This window comes from Lutjanus erythropterus, chromosome 3 (genome assembly GCF_056507025.1).
Source record: "Lutjanus erythropterus isolate fLutEry1 chromosome 3, fLutEry1.hap2, whole genome shotgun sequence".
In the NCBI taxonomy this organism is placed as follows: domain Eukaryota; kingdom Metazoa; phylum Chordata; class Actinopteri; order Lutjaniformes; family Lutjanidae; genus Lutjanus; species Lutjanus erythropterus.
This window is the reverse complement of record NC_139319.1, coordinates 45,623,656-45,645,060: the sequence shown is the minus strand read 5'-3', so window position 1 is coordinate 45,645,060 and position 21,405 is coordinate 45,623,656. Positions and strand designations below refer to the sequence as shown.

At 39.6% G+C, this 21,405-nt stretch overlaps 1 protein-coding gene across 6 annotated transcripts in view; it reads right to left on the bottom strand.

The window, feature by feature from the left end:
• The window catches only part of prkcaa (protein kinase C, alpha, a), a 286,081-nt gene that overhangs the window by 116,820 nt on the left and 147,856 nt on the right, over positions 1 to 21,405 (bottom strand). For all 6 annotated transcript variants that reach the window (XM_084710879.1, XM_084710895.1, XM_084710887.1 and 3 more), the window contains exons 4-5: positions 10,644 to 10,755; positions 5,799 to 5,927 (exon numbers count right to left, since the gene is read on the bottom strand). In XM_084710879.1, coding sequence (XP_084567005.1) covers positions 5,799 to 5,927; positions 10,644 to 10,755 — 241 coding nt within the window. The remainder of the gene's footprint in view (positions 1 to 5,798; positions 5,928 to 10,643; positions 10,756 to 21,405) is intronic.

The window sequence follows — 21,405 nt, the reverse complement described above, 5'->3', positions numbered from 1 at the left end:
ACATGTCAAGTTTCAGGCAGATTCGACTAAGTATAGTGAAGTTAATGCTAATTTTTCATTTTTGGCGAAACATCAACTTCGCCGCTCCGTCACGGAAAGACAGTGTGACATCATGGCACGATTTTCATAATACACGATTATCAACATGTTAAAGACGGTTTGACCAGATTTGAGTTGGATATGGTCAACGTGCTTGGAGCAGGACCTCAAAGAGTAAAACATGTCATTTCCTGTCGCCACCAGGGGGCGCTATGACAATCACAGAATATTGTGACATAGATGTGTTCAGGGCGGGACTATTATCCATCACAGCAAGTTTGGTGCAGATCGAACCATTTATGCTAAAGTTATAGCAATTTCGTGGTTTCTGATGTGGGTGTTGCGAGATATCAAAATTCGCCCTTCCGCAGCGACCGCGCCCTTCAACGATACGAAGATCTTTTAATAACTTTTGATCACACAGTTGTGGAGCTCACACAAACCGATTTTGAAGTCATTTCGATGAAATCTGTAGGAGGAGTTCGTTAAAGTATGACGTGTGAAAATGGCCAAAAATGACCTTATTTTGAAAATACAATTCAAAATGGCCGACTTCCTGTTGGGTTTAGGGGGTTGCTCCAAGAGGCTTTTTTGTCTGTCCCGGCATGATACATATGTGTACCAAATTTCGTACGCCTAGGTCAAAGTTAAAGCAGGGGGCTTCAATTTTGAAAACTGTTAGGGGGCGCCATTGAGCCATTTTGCCACGCCCCTTTGTAACGACCATAAAATATCGAATTTTTCGCAAGACCTGATGAGTGTGCAGAAATCTGGGACTTTTTGAGCCTGTTTAGGCCCTCAAAAATGCGATCTTAGGGGAAAAAGATAAATAATAAGAAGAAGAATAATTCCTTCAGTTTCAATAGGGCCTCGCACCGCCTTCGGTGCTCGGGCCCTAATAATACTGTTTCAAATAAAAGTTAAAAAAGAAAGCTCTGATCAGTCAGTAAAAAGCAGGAAAAAGCTCTTTTTCTTTACCACCAACCACTGGATCTAACACAATAAAACACAACTGATCAAACTCTTAAGTTTTATTTTTAATTCCTTTCCTCACTCTTCTGTTGATTTCACTGCTTACAGCCTTTTATCATGGTGTCTCTCCACTTCTTGGGTATGTGCCAGAGTATTTGCACATGGCACAACACCTGACCTTATACAGCATTAGAGGGATTTTACTGATGCTAATAACAAACAATCTGCCACACGCCACCATTTTATGGTCAACTGGGATTCATCAGTCAGCACACCTGGGTAGGAGCAGATGTGGATGGTGAAGAAGGTTTGGTGCATCTGGAGTTTGATGTCTCATTTTTTTTTCCTCTCTCTCTCTTAACAGAAAAATAAGAGAGGTTTAAAAGATTGTTGCTGCATGAGACCTTTTGTTTTACAAGTAACTCCCAAGTCAAGTCTTAAACTTTAATTTTAGCCAGACACACTAAAAAAGCAGCAAAAGGACAAAACACTTTGCTGGAATAAATGGCAGACAGTCAGGTGACTTTTGACAACAACAGAAACAAACTCAGAAGATTGTAGTCGTCACATGTCAAACCCAGCAGGGGGCAGAAAACAGTACACAATGACAGCAGAATAAGAAATGTTTTTCTGTACTTAAACTTTATTGAACAGTAGATAATAGCCATTTAGTCTGTTACTATTCATCGGGATAAGTTATGATTAAGTTTGTGTTTGATAATAAGAAGTAATAACCTATTTTCTGTTTGAAAACTTTTGCACCTCAATTGTTTGGGAGAGTCTGCAATGCTGTTGTCCTGTGAAACTCCAGCAGTGTTTTATGGCCTAAAAAATCAAACCTGACCTTGAATCAGCATGAGGGTGAGTAGATAATGACTGAATTTTCATTTTTGTGTGAACTATCCCTTTAACTTTGAATTTCGTTGTTTAACAGTTTTAACTTGTGTTGTTTAAACTTTTCTGTACAGCACCTTGAATCTACCTGTGTGCAAGAAATGCACTTTATAATATCAATTCAGCATTCTTTGTGCAACATCAAATGTTGCATAAATTTGGAAGTTTTTTGTTTGTAGTTTTTGTACGCAAACAAAATTATCTTTTGTATTATTATTTAAAACTGGCACTCGTACTGGCTTTTTAATCTTTGGGTTGGGGGGGTATCAAGTACTTCAAGTCAAAAGGCTCAAGTCCAAGTGAAGTCACTAGTGTTGAAGTCCAAGTCAAGTCTTTTTTGAGTTTGTATAAACTGTTTACTGCAATCCATACACATAGATGAGTGCATTATCATTGCTTTACCATTGTGTGTGTTTGTGAAACCAGTCAATATTCATGACAAACCAGCATCCAGTGATGCAACATCCTGATGCAGCCGTGTTAAAGCCCTCACTGCATATTCAAACTCTGCCAGACTCTGTTCATTTCTGTGCTACTTTTCACCAGCGGCTCACAACGTCCTGAGAGATACATTTGACAGATTACGCATGAAATTATCTCAGCTTAACTACAGCAGCTGGTCGGCCATCGTTTGCTCTGAGAGGATTATTCAACGCCGTCTGCAGAGTCAACAATTATGTATTGTCGAATAATTTGTCATTTATAAACTAAAACACTTAAGCCCACATGTTGCTGGATGAATTGTTTGCAATTAAAGAAGGCCTGAGGGGTGCAACAGACGAACAAGCACAGAAAACTAAATGAATAAGCAGAAACATTCATGAACAGCAGAGATTAAGTGGAGCGAATAGTGTTAAAAATTCATTTCATGGGTATCTTATTAGGCTGAAAAGCTTGTGGCTGACAAGTAAGTAGATTCACAAAGACATAAATCTTTATCCATCATATTTAATTTAAATTTAATCTACCAACACTCTAATTCCATTTTTTAAGGTTTTCTACATGTGAAATATATGTAATTTCTAAAAGGCTTTGGTCTGCTTCATTTTTTAAAAATCTCTGAACTTGCTCCGTACCAGAAAACACTGTTGTCCCAGACAAGAAATCACAACTTCAAATGATTTGAAAATGTGTTAAAAGTCTTTGATTTAAAATACATTTTTGTTATGATATTGACTCTTAAAAGTTGTGTCCCAGATTTCTGTCAACTGTCACATTTTTACAAAAACATGATTTAATCAGGCATAAAGAGGCTTAGCTATATTCCAAGGACCCCTGTCTCACTTCCTGGTTTAAAAAAGGCAGGAATACTGCTCAAACTTTCTATTTTTGAACAGATTCATTACATAATATTGTTATCAGATGTGTCTCAACCATAACATGTCAACTCTGTAGCCCTTTTGAATCAAAGTTGAATAAGAATTATTGTCTAAACGTGTATTTTGATTAGCATTAAGAGAACTGTGAGCGACTTAAAAAATAAAATGGCTACTCACTACAACTATGCTGTGAAATGAAACGCCAACTTAGGCTACCCAGTCAAAAAAAAAAAAAATCTGGACGCCTCCATAAGGTCACCTCCATCTGTTACATCCTGATGTCCCAGTTAAATTCATGTTATCCTTGTTTCCAGTTTTCTGTCAGTATTTCCTGTTTTATTTTGTTACTCACCTTTGTCTCTCATTTTGACTTACTTTACTTTCTGCTCCTGTGTGTTTGCTGCCCCGCCCTGATTGGTTTCACATGTCCCTCATCGCCCCTCTTCCCCTGTGTATAAAGTGCTTGTGATGCCCTTTGTCTGTTGCCACTTCGTCTCAGTTACTTGAGTGTTTAGTTCTAGCCGTTATTCCTCGTGTTTTCTTTGGATTTGACCTGATTTTTTGTGTACCTGACTCTGCTTCTGTCTGCTGTTTATTGAATACCTTACCCAGTTTTCACAAGCACGGCTGCACTGCGTTACAGCGGTGCCGAAGCAATCCACGGCCATTTTAGACAATGCTTGTGATTCCACCAGCAGCCACGTCATGTCCTGTGGCGTGTCCCAGAAGCAGCTCTCCGCTCTCCTCCGCTTCAAATACGCAACAAGTCTATTTCTGACAGATGCTGCATCAGTTAGCACTGAGCAGATCAAATGAGCCAGAAGTCATATGCAGAAAAGGCAGGGAGAATCTGATCAATTCTCAAAATAAAAGACCCTGTGCAGACTCGCAATCATAAAGACAGAAACTCTTTAACCACGAGGCCTGCTTATCCATGGTGGAAGCACAAAAAGCAAGGAAAGAAGACCTAATCAACAAAATCCGAGCAAGTAAACATAATCAGGCGGGCAAAACGCTCCACTGCTGAAACGCTACTAGTGGGCGCTGCAGCTGTGCAGAGGACGGATCAGAACCTGGTGGAATTTCTGGGTTAGTTTCTCTTTGGACTGACAACCTGTGCACCAAACTCTTTTTCATTAAAAGACCTTTTGTTTTGAGTCCTGCGTCCGAGTCCTTTGTCTGCTGGCTCCAGTCTGATACTATCAGCTGACTGACAACTTCATCATACAGTAGTTGTTTTCTGTTATATGCATTAAATATACGGATTTAAAAAACTAGTTTTTAATCAACCAAAAAATTTCATGGTACACCTAACATGTGTTCTCTGTGTTATAAATGATTTCTTTTGTCTGACAGCGTTGACAAAAAGTCCCCAGTTGTGAAAAAAAAGCTATAAAATGTAATCACTTGGAGGTTGGCCTGTGAAGATTAAGGTTTTGCCCCACTTCTCAAGAATTAGGCACAATGTGACATGCACCTTTTCCAGATAGCTTTACTTTCTCTTGGCTGTTCAGATGTTATTAACAAGAGGCTGAAAGTATTCTTTTAAAGTATGAGTAAAGTCTCTGGACGTCACCATTCATTACATTCCATTAAGTAAATGCTATTAATAGCATCTCATTATATCCTTTTCTGAGCAAAGACCAGGTGTTCCTTTGAAAGCGGAGGCATCAGTAATTAAAATGGCGGGAACAGCCAGTGATACCATCATGTAGAATAGCCCTCTGATGAATAATGGTAAAGCCACGACCCTGCTCAAGAGCAGAGAGCTCAGATCCTGCCTTTGTGCGATTCTGATGAGAAATAAATTAATATCTGAAGTGATCAATTTGCTTTGGAGAGACGGTTCGGTTACATCAGAAAGTCCATCCAACACGGAATAAGTCGTGACCGTTTAAAAAGAGTAACAACACGAGTCCCACGCAGCAGACCACACACCACCGCAGGACTATATATTTGGACTGGGATTGCCTTCCAAGTGTGTCGTAACTGTGAATTGTTTCTTACAGGAGGACGTTTTAGCAGGAGAGGCTTTATCGATCCGTGTGCACCGAGAGGGATCAGCCTTTGCAGCATACTGATGGCTGATAGTCACAGGGCCGGCCATGCAGTTAGCAGCTGGATTCACCGCATCACAAACAGACGGAGCTAATGGCGGGCTGGGTTCACCTCAGGTTAATGGCAGCATGGCGATAGAGATGTGCGATGTGTGAAATTAGACAGTCACGATTTATCGACAAAAAAAAAAGGGGGGGGGGGCGGCAAAGCGGCAAAAGAAAAAAGACAGAACAATAGTGTCTGCTAACACCTGCACACACACACACACACACACACACACACACACACACACACACACACAACACACAGACACACACACACACACACACACACACACACACACACACATAGACACACACACACACACACACACAGACACACACAACACACAAACACAAAACACACAAACACAGGTCTTCATCAATAATCTGACAGAAACACACATCACAGCTCGTGTCTTTAAGCCTTTTCAACCCGGCATGCGCTGACAGAAGAAAGGGGCGGTGGCGGGCCTACCTGTGACCTGCAGCTTATCCGCGCTGACCTCACACTTCAGGTAAACGCGCCCCCTCCGCTCGGTGTGATCGGTTCCACACAGGCTGGGCACATTCATCACACACTGCTTGTGGACGTTCATGTCGCAGGCTGCAGGGACAGAGAGACGGGAGAGCGAAGACGTCAGGACAAGCAGTGACAAAGATGAGCTTTATGCATTTGATCCAAATCAAATCAAAGTGAGCTGTCACAAAGTTTGAAAGAAACAATAATAATATTAATAATGCTATGAAATCAAATCAAATGCATCTTCATATTTGGCAACCTTGAGACCGCAAAAATAGGTAAAAAAATGACTTTCAGGGGCTTTGTCTCCTGCATTCTGGTGACTTTTAAAGAATGAAAATGACAAAATAATAAGCAAACTGCAACAGAAATTTCTATGTTAAATTCTATTCTATTAATTTCTATGTTCATTCATTTACTTTCCCTGCCCGTAACAGAAAATTGATGCAGCAGATTCCCTTTTAGCCCCTTTCATTTAAGCATTTCACTTCTTTCTTTGGTTTGGTGTAGCTGTATTGTTTTACGGGTGGAAACAGCAGGCTTTTAGGATTTATAGACACTATACAGTGTCAGAAAGAGGCTATAATTATGAAAAAGGAAATCAGGAGAAATCCAGGAGAACTTGAGGTCCTGGACAATTAAAAAATATGCAAGTCTCCTGAGAAAATCAGAAGGATTGGCAAGTCTGTTCATTTTTAACTTCATTTATTGTGCATTTTGTCTCTTTTTTGCAAATGAAATACACTCAAAAAATAAGCATATGGAGGCGGAGCGAGTCTGTAACTAGGGTGACCAGATGAGAATAGGTGAAATTCAGGACAGGGAGCTGGGTTGGGTATTGTCAAAAGGATAAAAACAGAATAATTTAGGGAAATATTACTAGTTATTCAGAAGATCAGTTACAGATTCTGAGGGTGATATGAAGCATAGTGTCCTGGCACAAATGACACCTGTGTTACAGTCATTTTAAATGTTATATTAAACCTTTTTAGCAGCTAAGATTGTCACTGAACTGCAGAGTGCTGTGCAAAGGGACACTTCATCCCAAAATCAAAAATACATGATTTTCCATTGGCCTGTAGTGCTGTTTATCCATCTAGGTTGTTTTGTTGTGTGTTGCAGAGTTTTGGAGATATCAGCTGTAGAGATGCCTGCCTTCTCTCCAAGACAATGGAACTGGCTCTCAGCTTGTGGTGCTTAAAGCACCAAAACATGCATTTCAGAAAATTGCAAAAATCATGATACATTTGCTCAAGATAATCCACGGACCTTGCGGTGAGCAGTGTCATTTTTACCTTGCGAGGCAGCTGGATTTGAAAATCCATTTTGCCAGGCTTCAAGCTATCCGCTTGTGTCTGCACCCAAGGCGGTGTGAGCCAATCAGCGTCCTAGGATGGACTACTGGCAGCTATTGCCGTGGTTTCAGGTGTAAAGCATTCATGGAAACAACTCGTCTCAAACAAACAACGGCAGCTCCTGAAGAGATTAATATAAAAGCTCTGATCATATCAGTTGAACTGGAGAGTATTTCTTCATTGAAAGAAGAGCAAAGAAGGACACTGAAAGTTCTAACTGGCTGAAAAGATGTTTTTGCTTGCTTTTGCTGTTTTCCAGCCGGCTTCAGCTTCAGTTCAGTGACTTGATCTGCTTGGCTGAAGTTAGCCTGTGTTAGACGTGACGGATCGTTCATCCAATTGCCTGCAAAGTGTTGTTTGAAAGTGCTCACCCTTTTCCAAACAGTTTCTACGGACGACTTCCCAGACAGTTCTGTGTGCAGAAGGAAAGTGGTTCTAACATGGAACTGCTTACAACAAGGTGCATGGATTATCTGGAGTAAGCTGGTCAGCATTTTTGGATAGAGCCACTGGTTTTGAATTTTTCAGTTTTTCAAAACTGTCCCTTTAAAGCATTAATGTTACATATTATAGCTTTAACTGTCTAATGCATAGCTATATAGGCTCTGCCAGTCTGCACGCTATAAATTGTTTCATCTGATTTGAAGGTGAATCTGACCTGGTGGCAGACATTAAGAATAACTTAACAGAAATAACCAGTTTTCTGGACTTGTTTTCTCATGTAGGTCATATAGAGACAACGGTACTAAATTGAAATTGTTTCATAACCAGTTCAAAACTCCTCGTAGTGCGTTTAATGTTTAAATACAGTAAGCTGCAGATTTACTTTATCTATACAAGGACACGTTTCAATTTCATTCCATGGATCATACATGTTTGGCACAATATTAAAGGATTGTTTTTCTGTGAGCTGTGTGGAAGAGGAGATAACAAGGTTATGACCCAGATTCAGCCCTGTGATGTCATGCATACATGGCATGTGTGTCAGCCGGCTGAACCGAAATTTCGTGGATTGGGAGCAGTTACCGATGGTTACATCACGGAGCCACCAGGTCAGTAGGTGAGAAATGATTTTGTAAATGGCGACGGCCGCTGCCCTCAGTTATTTGTGTGCCTCACTGTAACTGTCCTCCAGCACACCAGCGCTTAAAAATACCACAGTGCAGCTTATTGTGCCGTGATTAGAGGTGCAATTGATCTGCCAAAATAATTTGCCGCTTCACATCTCTATTTATGTACACCCTGGAGCAATCATTAGGCATAACTGGCGGTCTGCAGCAGGTGGGGGATAATGTATTTAGGAGCTCATTAAGGCATGCAGACTAATCCACTAACACAAGATTAAAGGGAAGAAGAGGGAGGGAGGGATATTAATAAAGACGTGGTAAAGCTTTCATACAGCAGGCTTGTTCAGCCTGCATCGAACATATCTGAGGACTCAAAATAGACGATGTGTGATTTTAATGAGTGGAAGTCAAGGAGGAGGAGAAAATCATAGGTCCATGATACTGAGTGAAGAGGAACAAAAGCCATTTTCTTCAGAAGAGTGATGATCATAAAGTGGCTCTAGAACAGAAAATTGTGTAGAGCCACTTACTGTTATTTTCCCATGCACACCGCATTTAGGCCTCATGCTCATTGACCTGTATTAGGGATGCACAATATTGGATTTTTGCCGATATCTGATATACAGATATTTTCCAAATTATTTTTATTATTTTTTTTTTTCCTCTAATTTCAGCTCCTCAAAAGTGAATATTTTCTGCTTTCTTTGCTCCTCTCTGACAGTAAAGTGAATATCTTTGAGTTGTGGACAAAACAAGACATTTGAGGACGATCAACATTTTCTGAGGACCAAACAGCTAATCGATTTATCGAAAAAATCACTGACAGATTAGTGGATAATTAAAATGATCATTGGCCACAGCCCTACAATGATGTCTTCTTAAGTCTGTAGACTCTGATGTGTAGGCCAGCACATCTCTGCAGCACCAGAAAAATTGGGTTTTATCAAACTTTGCACAGATCATCAAGCCTCTCCTGCAGTGGAATTTAAAATATTGTCCTTACTCTCATCGTGATGGTTCACTGGCAGATGCACAAATAAAATGCAACGCTTTTTAAAATGTACACATTCACTGGGCAAAATAAGAAATCGTCTGCTGACAGCTTTTCTTCTCTTTGTTCTTCACAAATCAGACTGACTCAGCATGAAATATCTGTAAAAGTGGGGAATTCATGGACCAAACAATGATACTCTCCCAGCTGTGTCCTCACCTGGTTTATTTTGTATTTTCAACATTTGTTTCTTTGAGAGAAATGAAGCACAGCAGTGGTCAAAGAGAGTAAATGGGAAGAGCAGTGGTAGCAAGACAGCCAGTGAATCTGAGAGGTAAAATGTTATTTTCTGATTGTTTCACGGTGGTTATGTTCAAAGAAGAAATAAACAACAGCCACACAACCCTGAGCTAATCGCTGCAGCGCCTGATTTGGTCTGAACACAGTCTAACAGAATCTAGTTTTGGGTAAACTCAAGCTGTCGTTTTGTTTAGTCTGTGGCCCAGCAGGTATAGGTCTCCAAGCTAACTTAAACAGATAGTTCACCCAGAAATGAAAATTCAGTCATGATCTACTCACCTTCATGCTGACTGAGGGTGGGGTTTAGTTTTTTAGTGCACAAAACACTGCTGGAGTTTCACAGGAAAACTGTTGCAGAATCTCCCAAACAATTTAAGTGAATGGTTTTCAAACGGAAAAAACAACCAAGAAATGCCTCCATACTGCTCATCTGGCTTAATGCAAGTCTGCAACTCGGCATGTCGGGGCTTTTGGAGACTTGGATTACACCAGATGAGCAGTAGGGAGGCCCTTTTTGTTTGTTGTCTGTTTGGGAGAGTCTGCAGCATTGTTTTCCTTTGAAACCCCAGCAGTGTTTTGTGGACTAAAAAACTAAACCCAACCTTAAATCTGAATTTTTATTTTTAGGTGAACTATCCCTTTAAGTGAAAGCATACAACATGTACTTTAGATGAATGACACTTAGAAAAGCCATCATGAATAAAGAAAACATTTAACATTCTGCAAATAAATTCTATGTACGTGACACAGGAGTTTTCTACCTGGAAGTTATCTTGAACAAAACTTGTGATTCGTTCTGTCGGCAGAAATGTTTGTTTCAGTCCAATGCCAATATTTCCTTTTTAAAGCCTTTACCAGCTGATACCATGCTGATGACGTGCCAATATTATGGTGCATCCCTGACCTGTATAACAGAACATTTCCTTTGTTACTGTATGAGCTTAAACTTTAGGCCTTGTTTGTAATTCTCAGGAAGCACAGACTCACTGCAGAGTATTAGTGTGCAGATAATAATTTTCAATTATAATTCAACTGTTTGGAATTTTATTTACTGTACTGAGTGAGAGGTCGCAGGGTTTAAACTTACAGTCACACTTCATGCCCTGGTGGATGAGGCCATACAGCAGAGAGCCACAGTGGTCACAGAAGGTGGGGCTCCCATAGGTGTGGATCTTAAACTTGTGCTTCGTTCTGGGATCCTGTAGGAAGCAGAAGAGATAAAAAAAAAAAATAAAAAAAAACGTAAAAAATAGTTAATAGTGGCCTGAAAAGGCTGCCAGTTACCAACCATCAATTACACAGTGGACACACTGATTCAAAAATGTAGTTTAAAGTTAATTATCTATTTACTTGTGTTGTTTGTTTGACAATTTTTTATCATATTATATATTTTTTTAGGCCTTATAGATTTGGAAAATTGGAAAAACAAAAAAATTATCAAATTGAATCAAATTGCAGGTAAAATGCGAGGAAAATTGGATCGAATTGAGTACATCTCTGGACATATGAAGTTCTGTATAGGTTGGAAACAAAATCATTTTGCTCTTAAAAGAAAAAATAATTGTTTTGTTTTTTTCTGAAGGTTTAAAGGGACAGTTCAACCCAAAATAAAAAATACATACTTCTTGCCTGCTGCGTTTTTTATTCATCCAGATCAATTTGGTGTGAGTTGCAGAGTTTTAGAGGTATCAGCTGTAGAGATGTCTGCCTTCTCTCCAGTATAATGGGACTAAATAGCACTCGGCTTGTGGCGTTTAAAGCACGAAAAAAATACATTTGAAAAACTCAACATCAGTGTCTCTTTCCAGAAATCATGACCCAGTTACTCAAGATAATCCACAGACCTTGTTGTGAGCAGTTACATGTAGGAACTACTTTTTTTCTGCAAGTGCAATTTAATCCCATTATAATGGAGCACGGGCAGACAACTCTATAATTGAAACTCTCCAAAACTCTACAACTCAAACCAAAGAAAAAATAGATGGATAAATACAGTGGTACTACAGGGCAGTGAAAAGTATGTATTTCTGATTTTGGCATTTTCTCTGGCAGCTTAAAGGCCAGAATTTCAAAATGTCTGTTCTGGAAAAAATGACTTAAGCCAACGACAGCTGTGTGCTTTATCCTCTGACACTCAGGTGTTATTGAGGTGAAGATGGTTGAAATCAACCTACTTCATCACAGGACACATTGTGTATCAGACAATTCATCACTGATTGCCAACCTGAATGCAATCACAACTTATTTTTTCATCTTACACAACTTGAAGTGGTAGGCAATCAATCTCTAGCAGCCTTTTATTAAACCACCGTTTCTGGGTCGTCTCTCCGTCTTCCACATTTTCGACCACATCAGCGGATGATAATTGAGTTGTTTGTACTCAGTGGGCTTCAAATCAAAAGCACCGAAGCAAGTAATAAAATTCATTAATTTTTAAATACTCACACAAGTGCACCCATTGACAATAGAAGCTAATACCTACCCTAATAAAGAGTAAAATAAAGAGAAAACCACAGACAACTATATATTCTCAGTGTCAGTTAAGCTCTTCTTATTATGCTTATTACTGCTTATTGGTTTATATTTCTGCATAAGAAGTGCTATAAACTGACTTATTCAGTGCAAGAATGTGTGTATTGTACAAGTGTCATTTATTTTTCTTTTGGTCATTCAGTAAATAGGAAGTGTGCATACAGTACAGTATTGTGTGCGTGTGTCATCAAAGCCAGTGGAGCTTTCCATTCACTGTGTGGAAATCTTGTTTAGTTTGTGTAATGTAACTTGTGGAATGGTGTCCTTCAATCATTGTGGGGAGCTGTATTCAGATTTGTGACATTTACATGTGCAGCTGATAGGCTGAGAGGTGACCCTAATTTGCATCATTTCCCATAATGCATTGCTGAGAGTTTGCCATTTCATGTCCAGAACATGGTGGTTTATGGGTGGTTTAAGATGATGTATTGTGGCTTATGGTGGTAACTGTCTCTTTTGTGCTGGTTTATAGTTACCACAAGAGTGAGTTGACTAGTACATTTCTTCAGTCCAGCTGTACATCCAAGTCGGACCATGTTTCCCCCATTACAAAAAAAAAGCTGATGCAGAAATAATGAGAAAAACAAAAACAAAAACACTCACAATTAAATATTCTCAGCTATTATCATATATAGGGCCTGACCAATACTAAATTCACTGATAGTGGGGAGTAAATAATTATTACTGATATCGGTATATAGAATAGAGTAGAATAGAATATTGTTCTATACTGTATTGTACTTAATTTGCTGATATTCTTTATAGTCTATTTTTCTAATTCAAAACAAGTATAAATCAAAAAAGACAAATTAACTATACTTAACCTGAATTAAGAAGAAATGAACAGAGCATGCCTGTATAGTATGAAAGTTTTCGTACTATATAGGCACACATTGGACAACATTTATGCTGATAACATTATAGACCACACTGAACAGACACTGCTTCTTGGTTTTTATTACTCCATAAAAAGTGTCATAAAGTGCCATATACAGTATGAGAATGTGTGCATTGTGCAAATAACAGACTCTCATCTCATGTATTGTCCTGTGGGCCATTCAGTAAATGATTTGTGTACATACAGCACTGTATGTGTAAATAGTCATCAGAGCCAGTGGAGCATTTCATTCATCATTGCCCTCCATATTATCACAGTTCATCGCTCCAGGCTCTCTACAGTACATAAATACCATATTAGTCAAAGTGTGAAAAACATTTGGGTTTAGTGCAGAGCACAACACTGGAGATGAGTGTGTGTAAGAGCAGTTCATAGAGGAGCTGCTGGTTTGAAGAGGCTGAATCATGTCTTTGTAGACATACAAAATACTCTTCTTGTTGGCTTCTGCTATGTTAAGACAATTTTCCTCTTTTTTATATCTATATAAATCTTACATACATCCTGTTGCAGCTTCTCAACAGTGAGCTTATGGTCTTCTCATGTTATCAAAAACTATTTGTATATTTATGTATTGAGGTTTATTTCAACAAAGGCTGCATGATAAGGTGTTTTCAAAAAATTGCAATTTTGTTCTGCCATTTGGATATTACACTTGCACATTGCGCAGCCCCAATTTTAACACAAGGAAATAGGTTAATTTGCCAGTCGGATGTAGCAGGTTGTACTGTGATGCATTAATCACACTGATCATTGTCAGTGAATTATTCACAAAGAAAACACATCAGAGTCATCATACTCAACATGGCAGCAGTGCATGGCATTAACAGGAGGTCCCTTCTGATGGAAAACACAGCACTGAGGAGTTATCAGTCAACTGTCCCAAATATCATTTTTAGAGCTTTTGAGCTTCATAATCAACAGCGACTGCAGCACATGCAGATGCAGATGAAAAGAACTACATATATATTGGTTTGTTTTCCTTTTCTTTCATTTGTATCCTGTTCAATTTTGAATTTAATTAACTATCTGTATATTTGTTGTATTTGTGTGGACTGTGTGAAGTAACTACTCTTATTTCATTATACAACCCCATCTTGTGTAACGATCATAGATGACCTTGTTACCGTGAATATTCAAAGCTTTGGCTGAGAGGGCTGTATAGACCTACAGATATAAGCCACTATTTTGCAAATATTAACTGTTAAGGTGTGTGTGTGTGTGTGTGTGCATGTGTGTGTGTACGTGTTTGTGAGGAAGAAAAAAGAGAGAGGACGCTCTGACAGCAGCTGCAGGATCATCCCCTTTGAGAGTGCTGCGGCACTCAGTCCTGATTATGCTGCTATGATGTGTAATTTGGCAGTTTGCAGGTCAGGTTGGGTTCAGGATGTTGACTAATGCATATTTTTGCAGGTTAGCCAGTATAAATTAGCTCTGATAATGGGTTGGGTGGGTGTAGATATTAAAAAGCCATGACCTGTGCATCACTAAGAGCCAACATTTAGCAAAAAAATAAAAAAAAATACATGTAAAAAAAAAAAGTAAAATAAACATGAATATCTGAGTCCCTAAATTGTAAACTGAATTTCTACCCAACAAACAGCTGAGACAAACCAAACATTTTGGTCCAGACCCTTGTGTTTTTAAGCTATATCTCTGAATATTTAAGTGCAAGGAATTATGCAGAAAATTGAGAAGGCTGAAAAGCCCATACACCTAAGACAAAAAGAAAGAAAGTCATTAGGACATCCAGATCCTCAAGACAAGTAGCCTATATTGTAATATCAGAAACAGGAAAGTGTTCTGCAGCATGAAGTTCAGAGGCAGTCTTCTAAGCACACTGTGGATCAAGCTGTCCCTGAATCACCTCCTGTAATCTACCACCAGACAAAATGCCTTCCACAAATGTGAGACTAGCTATCGACGAGGACGGCTAATATTTTATCACCCATCCCACCAGAGTGTTAATTCTGCTTTAATGGTGCTTCAGGGAGCATTTTACGGGGTGCAAAACAGGCTGGAGCCTCTTCTTGCGCAGATGTGCTTGTCTAAAAGACTTACTCACAATGCAGATTCACACAGAGGTCCCTTAACTATGTCAGATTGAGCAGGATCCTATAGAATAAGTTCCCCAAGTCAAAGTGTATGAGTTAAAGGTTTAAAGTTTTCATTCTGGATTTTGGTTCATGATAAACTTATCATTTAATCTATGATGTCATGGAGCCTCAGTGATGCAATTAATCCAGACTGTTAGCATCCCCACATATGAGCAGACATTATCTATTACAGTATAATTTCCTACAAAATAATCAAAATGAATACAGTACATCTCTTATCACGATTATAGCGATCAAAAGTTATCAATATTATTGTGTTGTGTTAAAATTTGCTGGAAATGTTCTAAAACTACACTGAAACCTCTGTCTGTGTGGTTATTGACGCAAAATAAACCCAAACTACTGCTGTGTATGCAGTAGGGTTGGGTACCGTTCACATTTGTGAACCAATACAGTAACAGTACCGAATTTTATGTACCGGTACCCGACAGTACATTTTTACTCTTTCTGTCATGACAAAAATGTAATTTCAGTTTTAAGAAATACGTCTAAACTTCTCAGTTTCAACATTGTTACTTATTTAGAACATTTTAAACCCTAACCCTCATAAAATAAAATTCCTCCCTTTCCCGTCCTAAACCCATCTCTATAACCTCCATGCACATGTTAGTTCCATCGTGTTTGCATACAGTTTTTTTTCCCCGTCGATAGCGTGCAATTTCCTTCCAAGGTTTCGGATGTACTAATAAAACCTCACGTGATTTAGCATGCTAAAGAGCTAGCATGTTGGTAAGCAATTACTGAAATGTTGGCACAGTGAACATGCTAAGCAAGCGTCAACCAAGACAGTGAAAAACGCACAGTTGTCTCCAACAAGAACCTGACCAACAAGTTAATTGATCGCCTAAAGACGTCGATGCCTCGTTTTAAGTTTTGTGATCTCTGAAGGTTAAGTTACACTGCTGAGGTGCTAGCTGCAGGCATGCTAACGTTAGCCGCATCTGCTGTGTGGGACTTGGCTTTCAGGCTGTAAAATACTCTTTAGCTTATTTAGTATTTGAAAGACCTGTTGCACGTGCCAGCTTTGTGTTTTACAGCACATATAGTCCATGTTAAGTTTTGAAAAGTCTTGCGACCCTTTTTTAACTCACTATTGCCTGAATTCAGTGTGACTTAAACAAGCTGCAGGGATGATGCCACCCTCTCTTGTTTTTCTTTCCCTATACTCACCCTGGTACAGTCTCACGTGCCAAAATTTTGTAAAAGTACAGTGTTCGGTACCCAACCCTGTCTGAGAGACTGGCGCTAACTTTGATTAATGTTGGACAGTACTGATTGTGAGTTTCTCAAAGCAATTGGCTTGTACCGCAAGACAGCACTGATAAAACAACCCATCTATTGTGCTTAGTTTGCATTTGTCATTCCTGAACACATGGCATGTATTTGCATGGGCAGGTTCCTCCCCCCTTTCAAGTAAATGCAACACCCACATCTTTTTATCAGGCGCTCATCACTACTCACTGGACCATTATAATTTTGGATAATTTGGATACTCAAATTAGGGAATATTTAGCATACAGAGTAATACTCTCATATAGTCAAAACAGGCAGAGATGAAGGAAGATACAGCCGAGTTATGACAAGTCAAATGTTCAACTGAGCTGACAGAAAGTGCTACAAAAATTAACCCCTTGTTAACAGCGGATTGAGGAGAACCAATAGTTCCTCTGGGAAGCTGCAATGTTGTAAATGCAACAGTTAACACCAACTGAGCCAATCCCTGTGAATTCTGCACGGCCTTGCAAGTTTGTCAAATCGCCGCAACTTTTCCGCAAATTTGCCCAATCATCATAGTTTCCAATGAGTTCCACTGCCATTGTTTTTGACATTTATCAGTGCCTTTTCTAGTCTATAATTTTCGTGGAGCTCTTTTGACTAAGTTTGGGCCGCAAAAAGATTTTGCTTCTTTATAAAATCCCCCCCTCCCCCGAGTGCACTTCTTCATTTACAAATGAAGCATATTTTGTTCAAATTTTTGTAATCCTGAGCCTTTTTGGTACGGTTACTGAGAGCACTGAGAGCAGAGCGCTTCTTTTCTCTCCCTGGAACAAGTTGGCTTTGATTTTTAATGAATTATACTTTTTTCTTAAAGCAATTTACACTGGCTCCCACAGTTTCATTGCATCGACCAAAACAAGCCTGCAAAATCCTGCAGGGACTGAACAGTGTGACACTTGAAACTTCAACTATTTTCCTGGTCAGCATTCCAGCGAACAATTCAATTCAGCACCAAAATGGTAACATTCACTTGGCACTCCGTCTGTCTCCCCAGCACATTTACAATTCAATAAAACAAGGCATCACACTAAAAAAATGGCACTGGGAGCAAACTCTACCTTAAGTAAATATCTGCAGGTGTTAAGTAAAGCCTGATTATTTTTTTTTTAGTGATCTTTTGAACAAGCAGAACCAGTTATCGGCCTGTTGTATTCCTTTGTGCGCTGAGCAGTAAATAAAAAGGACAGCATGAGCCAATGCAAACACACAGCATGATGCATATGGAAAATATTACCGTTATAATATCTGTGTAGCATTTGAGGGTAAGTGGTGTAGTATAGACGGGTTAGAATAACCACAGCAGCACTTATGTTGTAGAGTGTAGGGTCCCCGTCACATGCATTCATTCATTTGGTGCACTCAGCCTGCAACTTATGATCCACTCTTGACTGGAATGAAAACTGGATGGATGCCACTTCTCCAAGTGAAGTGCTTCCCTGCTCATTCTCACACTGTGCTGTTCTGTAAATCTCTTTCAAAGTCGGAATCTCTTTAAGTGGATTTGCATTGAGAACATTATGGAGGCCAGGACATTTTTTTTTTACACTGCATCTCTTCGAGAGAACACCCGTCTGTCTCCTCTGGAAACAGGAGACTGAGAAGTCTTATTCTGATTGAGAAAAAAAAACAGTAATGCTAAGAATATATCTCCTTTTTTCCCGTATCTTGAGAAAGACAGCGTTAAATAAGAAGTGAATGAAAAGAGCTTGACCCAGAGGGGAATAAATCATCACTAAGGGGAGCAGCATGTCGTACGTCTCGGTGAGAGCTGACAGTATCACACTGTGAGGCGCCAGAGTAATCAATGCTGCTGTTTCACTGCCATTTCAGTCGGTTTGACTCTGGCCTCTGGACTAATGCGGCAGGGACTCGTTCAGGCTCCTCAGATCTTCGCTCGCAATCTACCATTTCCCTGCCTGTCAGTCTGCGGGCTTTACACCTTTACAGGACAAAGAGAAACGCTTCCTTTGTCTGTCACTCACCTGTGTTCGTGATAAGTAAGTCCTGACGCGGACACAGAGCTGCTGTGATTACATTTCAGCGGCCTTAGACATTTCTAAATATGTAATTTTAACACTTTCGGATTTACATAAAGTCAAATGTTAAAAGGGACAGTAGCATGTCTTTAACTGACACATCATCTTCAACACAGCATGCAAAGTCCAGTATCTGAAGACCGGCCAGGAAGTGACTTTATGAGATGCAGAAAATATCAGGCCTGAATAAGTTATCACTGAATCATCACAATTTATCAACAACAACCCAAACATTCAATATATATTATGGTCATTTAGGGCTAAAGGACATTAAAAATGATCCTACATATTAGGGTTTAATTCCAGGAGATCGGATTCTTGGGAATACCCATGAAAAACTTTTTTTTTCTTTATTTTAAACAACATTTTAGAATATATTTAGGAAATACTTATGTCTACAATTTATTTTGTTAAAACATCTGTGTTTGTGCACTGATAGATTATTGCAGGTTATACATTTCTGGTTTTTTTCAGGCAACTGGGTCAGTTAATCTACTTGCCCCAAGTCAATTTTTACTTGAACCTGTACAAACTGTTCCATTTCTTCATGGCTATCAAATAACAACAAAGACTAAAGCCAATTGTCATGTTTAATCTAGGGCTGCGATGTCTTTGAAGTGTCAGAAAATAGTGAAATATGTCCATCTCAGAGTTTCAAATTCCAAGGTGATGTCTTTAAATGTCTCATTCTATTGGTCCAAAACCCAAAGATATTCAGATTTCAGTTTCAGCAGGAAATCTCCATAATCGAGAGGTGGAAACCGGCATTTTCATGTATGAAAAAATAATTTAAAACTTGACTGATTATCAAAACAGTTTAATAGTTTGACTCATTTTTTACAACTTGCCCAGTCGGACAAGTGAGTTGCCAGATTTACTTGCCCACCATGGCTTTTCCCTTACTCAGGGCAAGTGGGCAGTCTTTATTGTTGAGGTGTCTATTGCACTTAGCCCCATGAAATCAAACACTTCTGACCACTGATGCAGGCAGAGCCTTGTTAGTAACTTGAAGCTCTACCATTTTAATTAGGCCAACACAATGTCTGCCACCAGCTTTGCATGGAAATACTTCAAAAGATTGAACAACAAAGGTGTAAAAAGTGCACTCTGTGAACCAGGGATCAAATGTTCACAAGGTTCAACAAATGGTTTGTTGCGACATCTGGAATCTCGGACAAAATCTTAAGTGAAAGCCCACTGAAGCGTGCAAGAACACTGGATTCAGACTTTATCCACAACACTTCCCTGGGCAAAATGCTGGCATGGATAGCAGCACATGACATCACTGGTAGACTCAAAGGGAGGCAGGGGCAATCACCCCCCTTGGTGCCCCCATGTTCGAGAAAACTGCACAAAAGTGCCCTCATGGTAGATTAAACATAATAAAGGACATTTTGAGTGGCCCAGTGACCAAGACAACATGATTAAGTGCCCTCCAGAGTGCCCTTCCTGTGCATAAAACATGATAAAGTGCAATATGACTTTTGGTGCGAGGGAGTCTCACCTCACACAGCTAGCAAGCTTTTTATTGTTTTTGCCACCGCCCTGCTGACAGCCTTTACTTTGTATTTTTACTGTAACACAAGTTCCCAGGTATCCAGGGATAGTGTGTCTGAAGCCATGACAGAAAATTTTCCCATTTTGGGGTAAATTATTAATCCCTTGTACCTACAAATATTTCAGAAATATTCAAAGTGGCAACACTTTATTTCAAATCCCCTTGTTTATCGTTCATAAGCTGTTGTAAAAGTATAAATATGTTTTCAAGGGAGATGTTATAATTGCTGGCATATGCTTTTAAAAAGCTACATGTGCACAATAGTGTATTTATGTTATAAACTATTAATTAAATGTCTGTTAGTGCTTATAAATGCAAAATACTGGGACTTAAGTGTTAGTATTAAAAATAAATATTTGACAAACTCAGGGGACATATTCTGCTCCTCTTTTTTTTTGGATGAGTTTGTGATTCCTGAGAATTTCACAGCGAGTTGTTCAGCATATCTCTGACTGCCAAACCCAAGTCTTCTGACATGAGCAGTTTGAGGCTGATGGTCAGCTTATCTGAGCCGTCCATCATCTTGAGTGACTTAAAACTCCTCCATCTCAAATGACAGTGTAAACACCCGGTGGATGTAACACCTCAGTGCTGAGGCAATCTGCTGCAAAGTGGTCCATATCCAAAATAATCAGGTATGGAAAATCAGGACTGACTTGGACTCATTAAATCAGGCTGTGAAAGAAAATGCATATGTAGGACCGAGCTCTGACAGCAAGACTGAGAAATGTCCCTGCCTGTAGTGGCGTTGTAACCGTCCCAGCGCAGGTTAAACGTCCAAATCATCCTGCACACAGAGTCCATATTGCCCAATTAGCAGCCCTGACCACGCTGTGCACAGGTCAGCAGTCAGCATGTTAGCTGAGGACAGACGAGAGAACGAGAGAGGTAGACAGACAGCGGAGAGACAGATAGAAAGAGAGAGGCAGTGCCAGCTGCACTTACTCATGTCCACCCACACACAGCTGATCCTGAAGGATTATCCTCTTGTCACCCCCCTCCCCTCCTCCCTTCCTTCGCTTTGTTCCCTCCATCTACGGCATGAATGAGCGATGGCGACTCAGAGCCGCATTCAGCTGCAGATGGATCATGGATTTTTATCAACGGTCACATCAGCTTTTGATGGGTGAAACTTGACTTAAATGTCCCAAGATAATGGAAAATACTCCCAACAAAAAGACAGATAAGAAGAGGCCAGCCGAGGTGATGGTGGTGAATCAGCAGAAAACAGCCAGTTCCCTCCAGCCTTGAGAGACGCTTGATACATGTATACCAGCCAGATTCTAAGAAATGGTCAGCTACAGATTCAGACCATGAAAACAGACACTTGGCCTCCTGAATTGGTTAAATGACAGCGTGTCTATAAGAGTAAGAGTGTGGGTGTCTTGAGCTCAGTTTATTTTTGTGCAGTCTCTACAATCATTTCTATAACT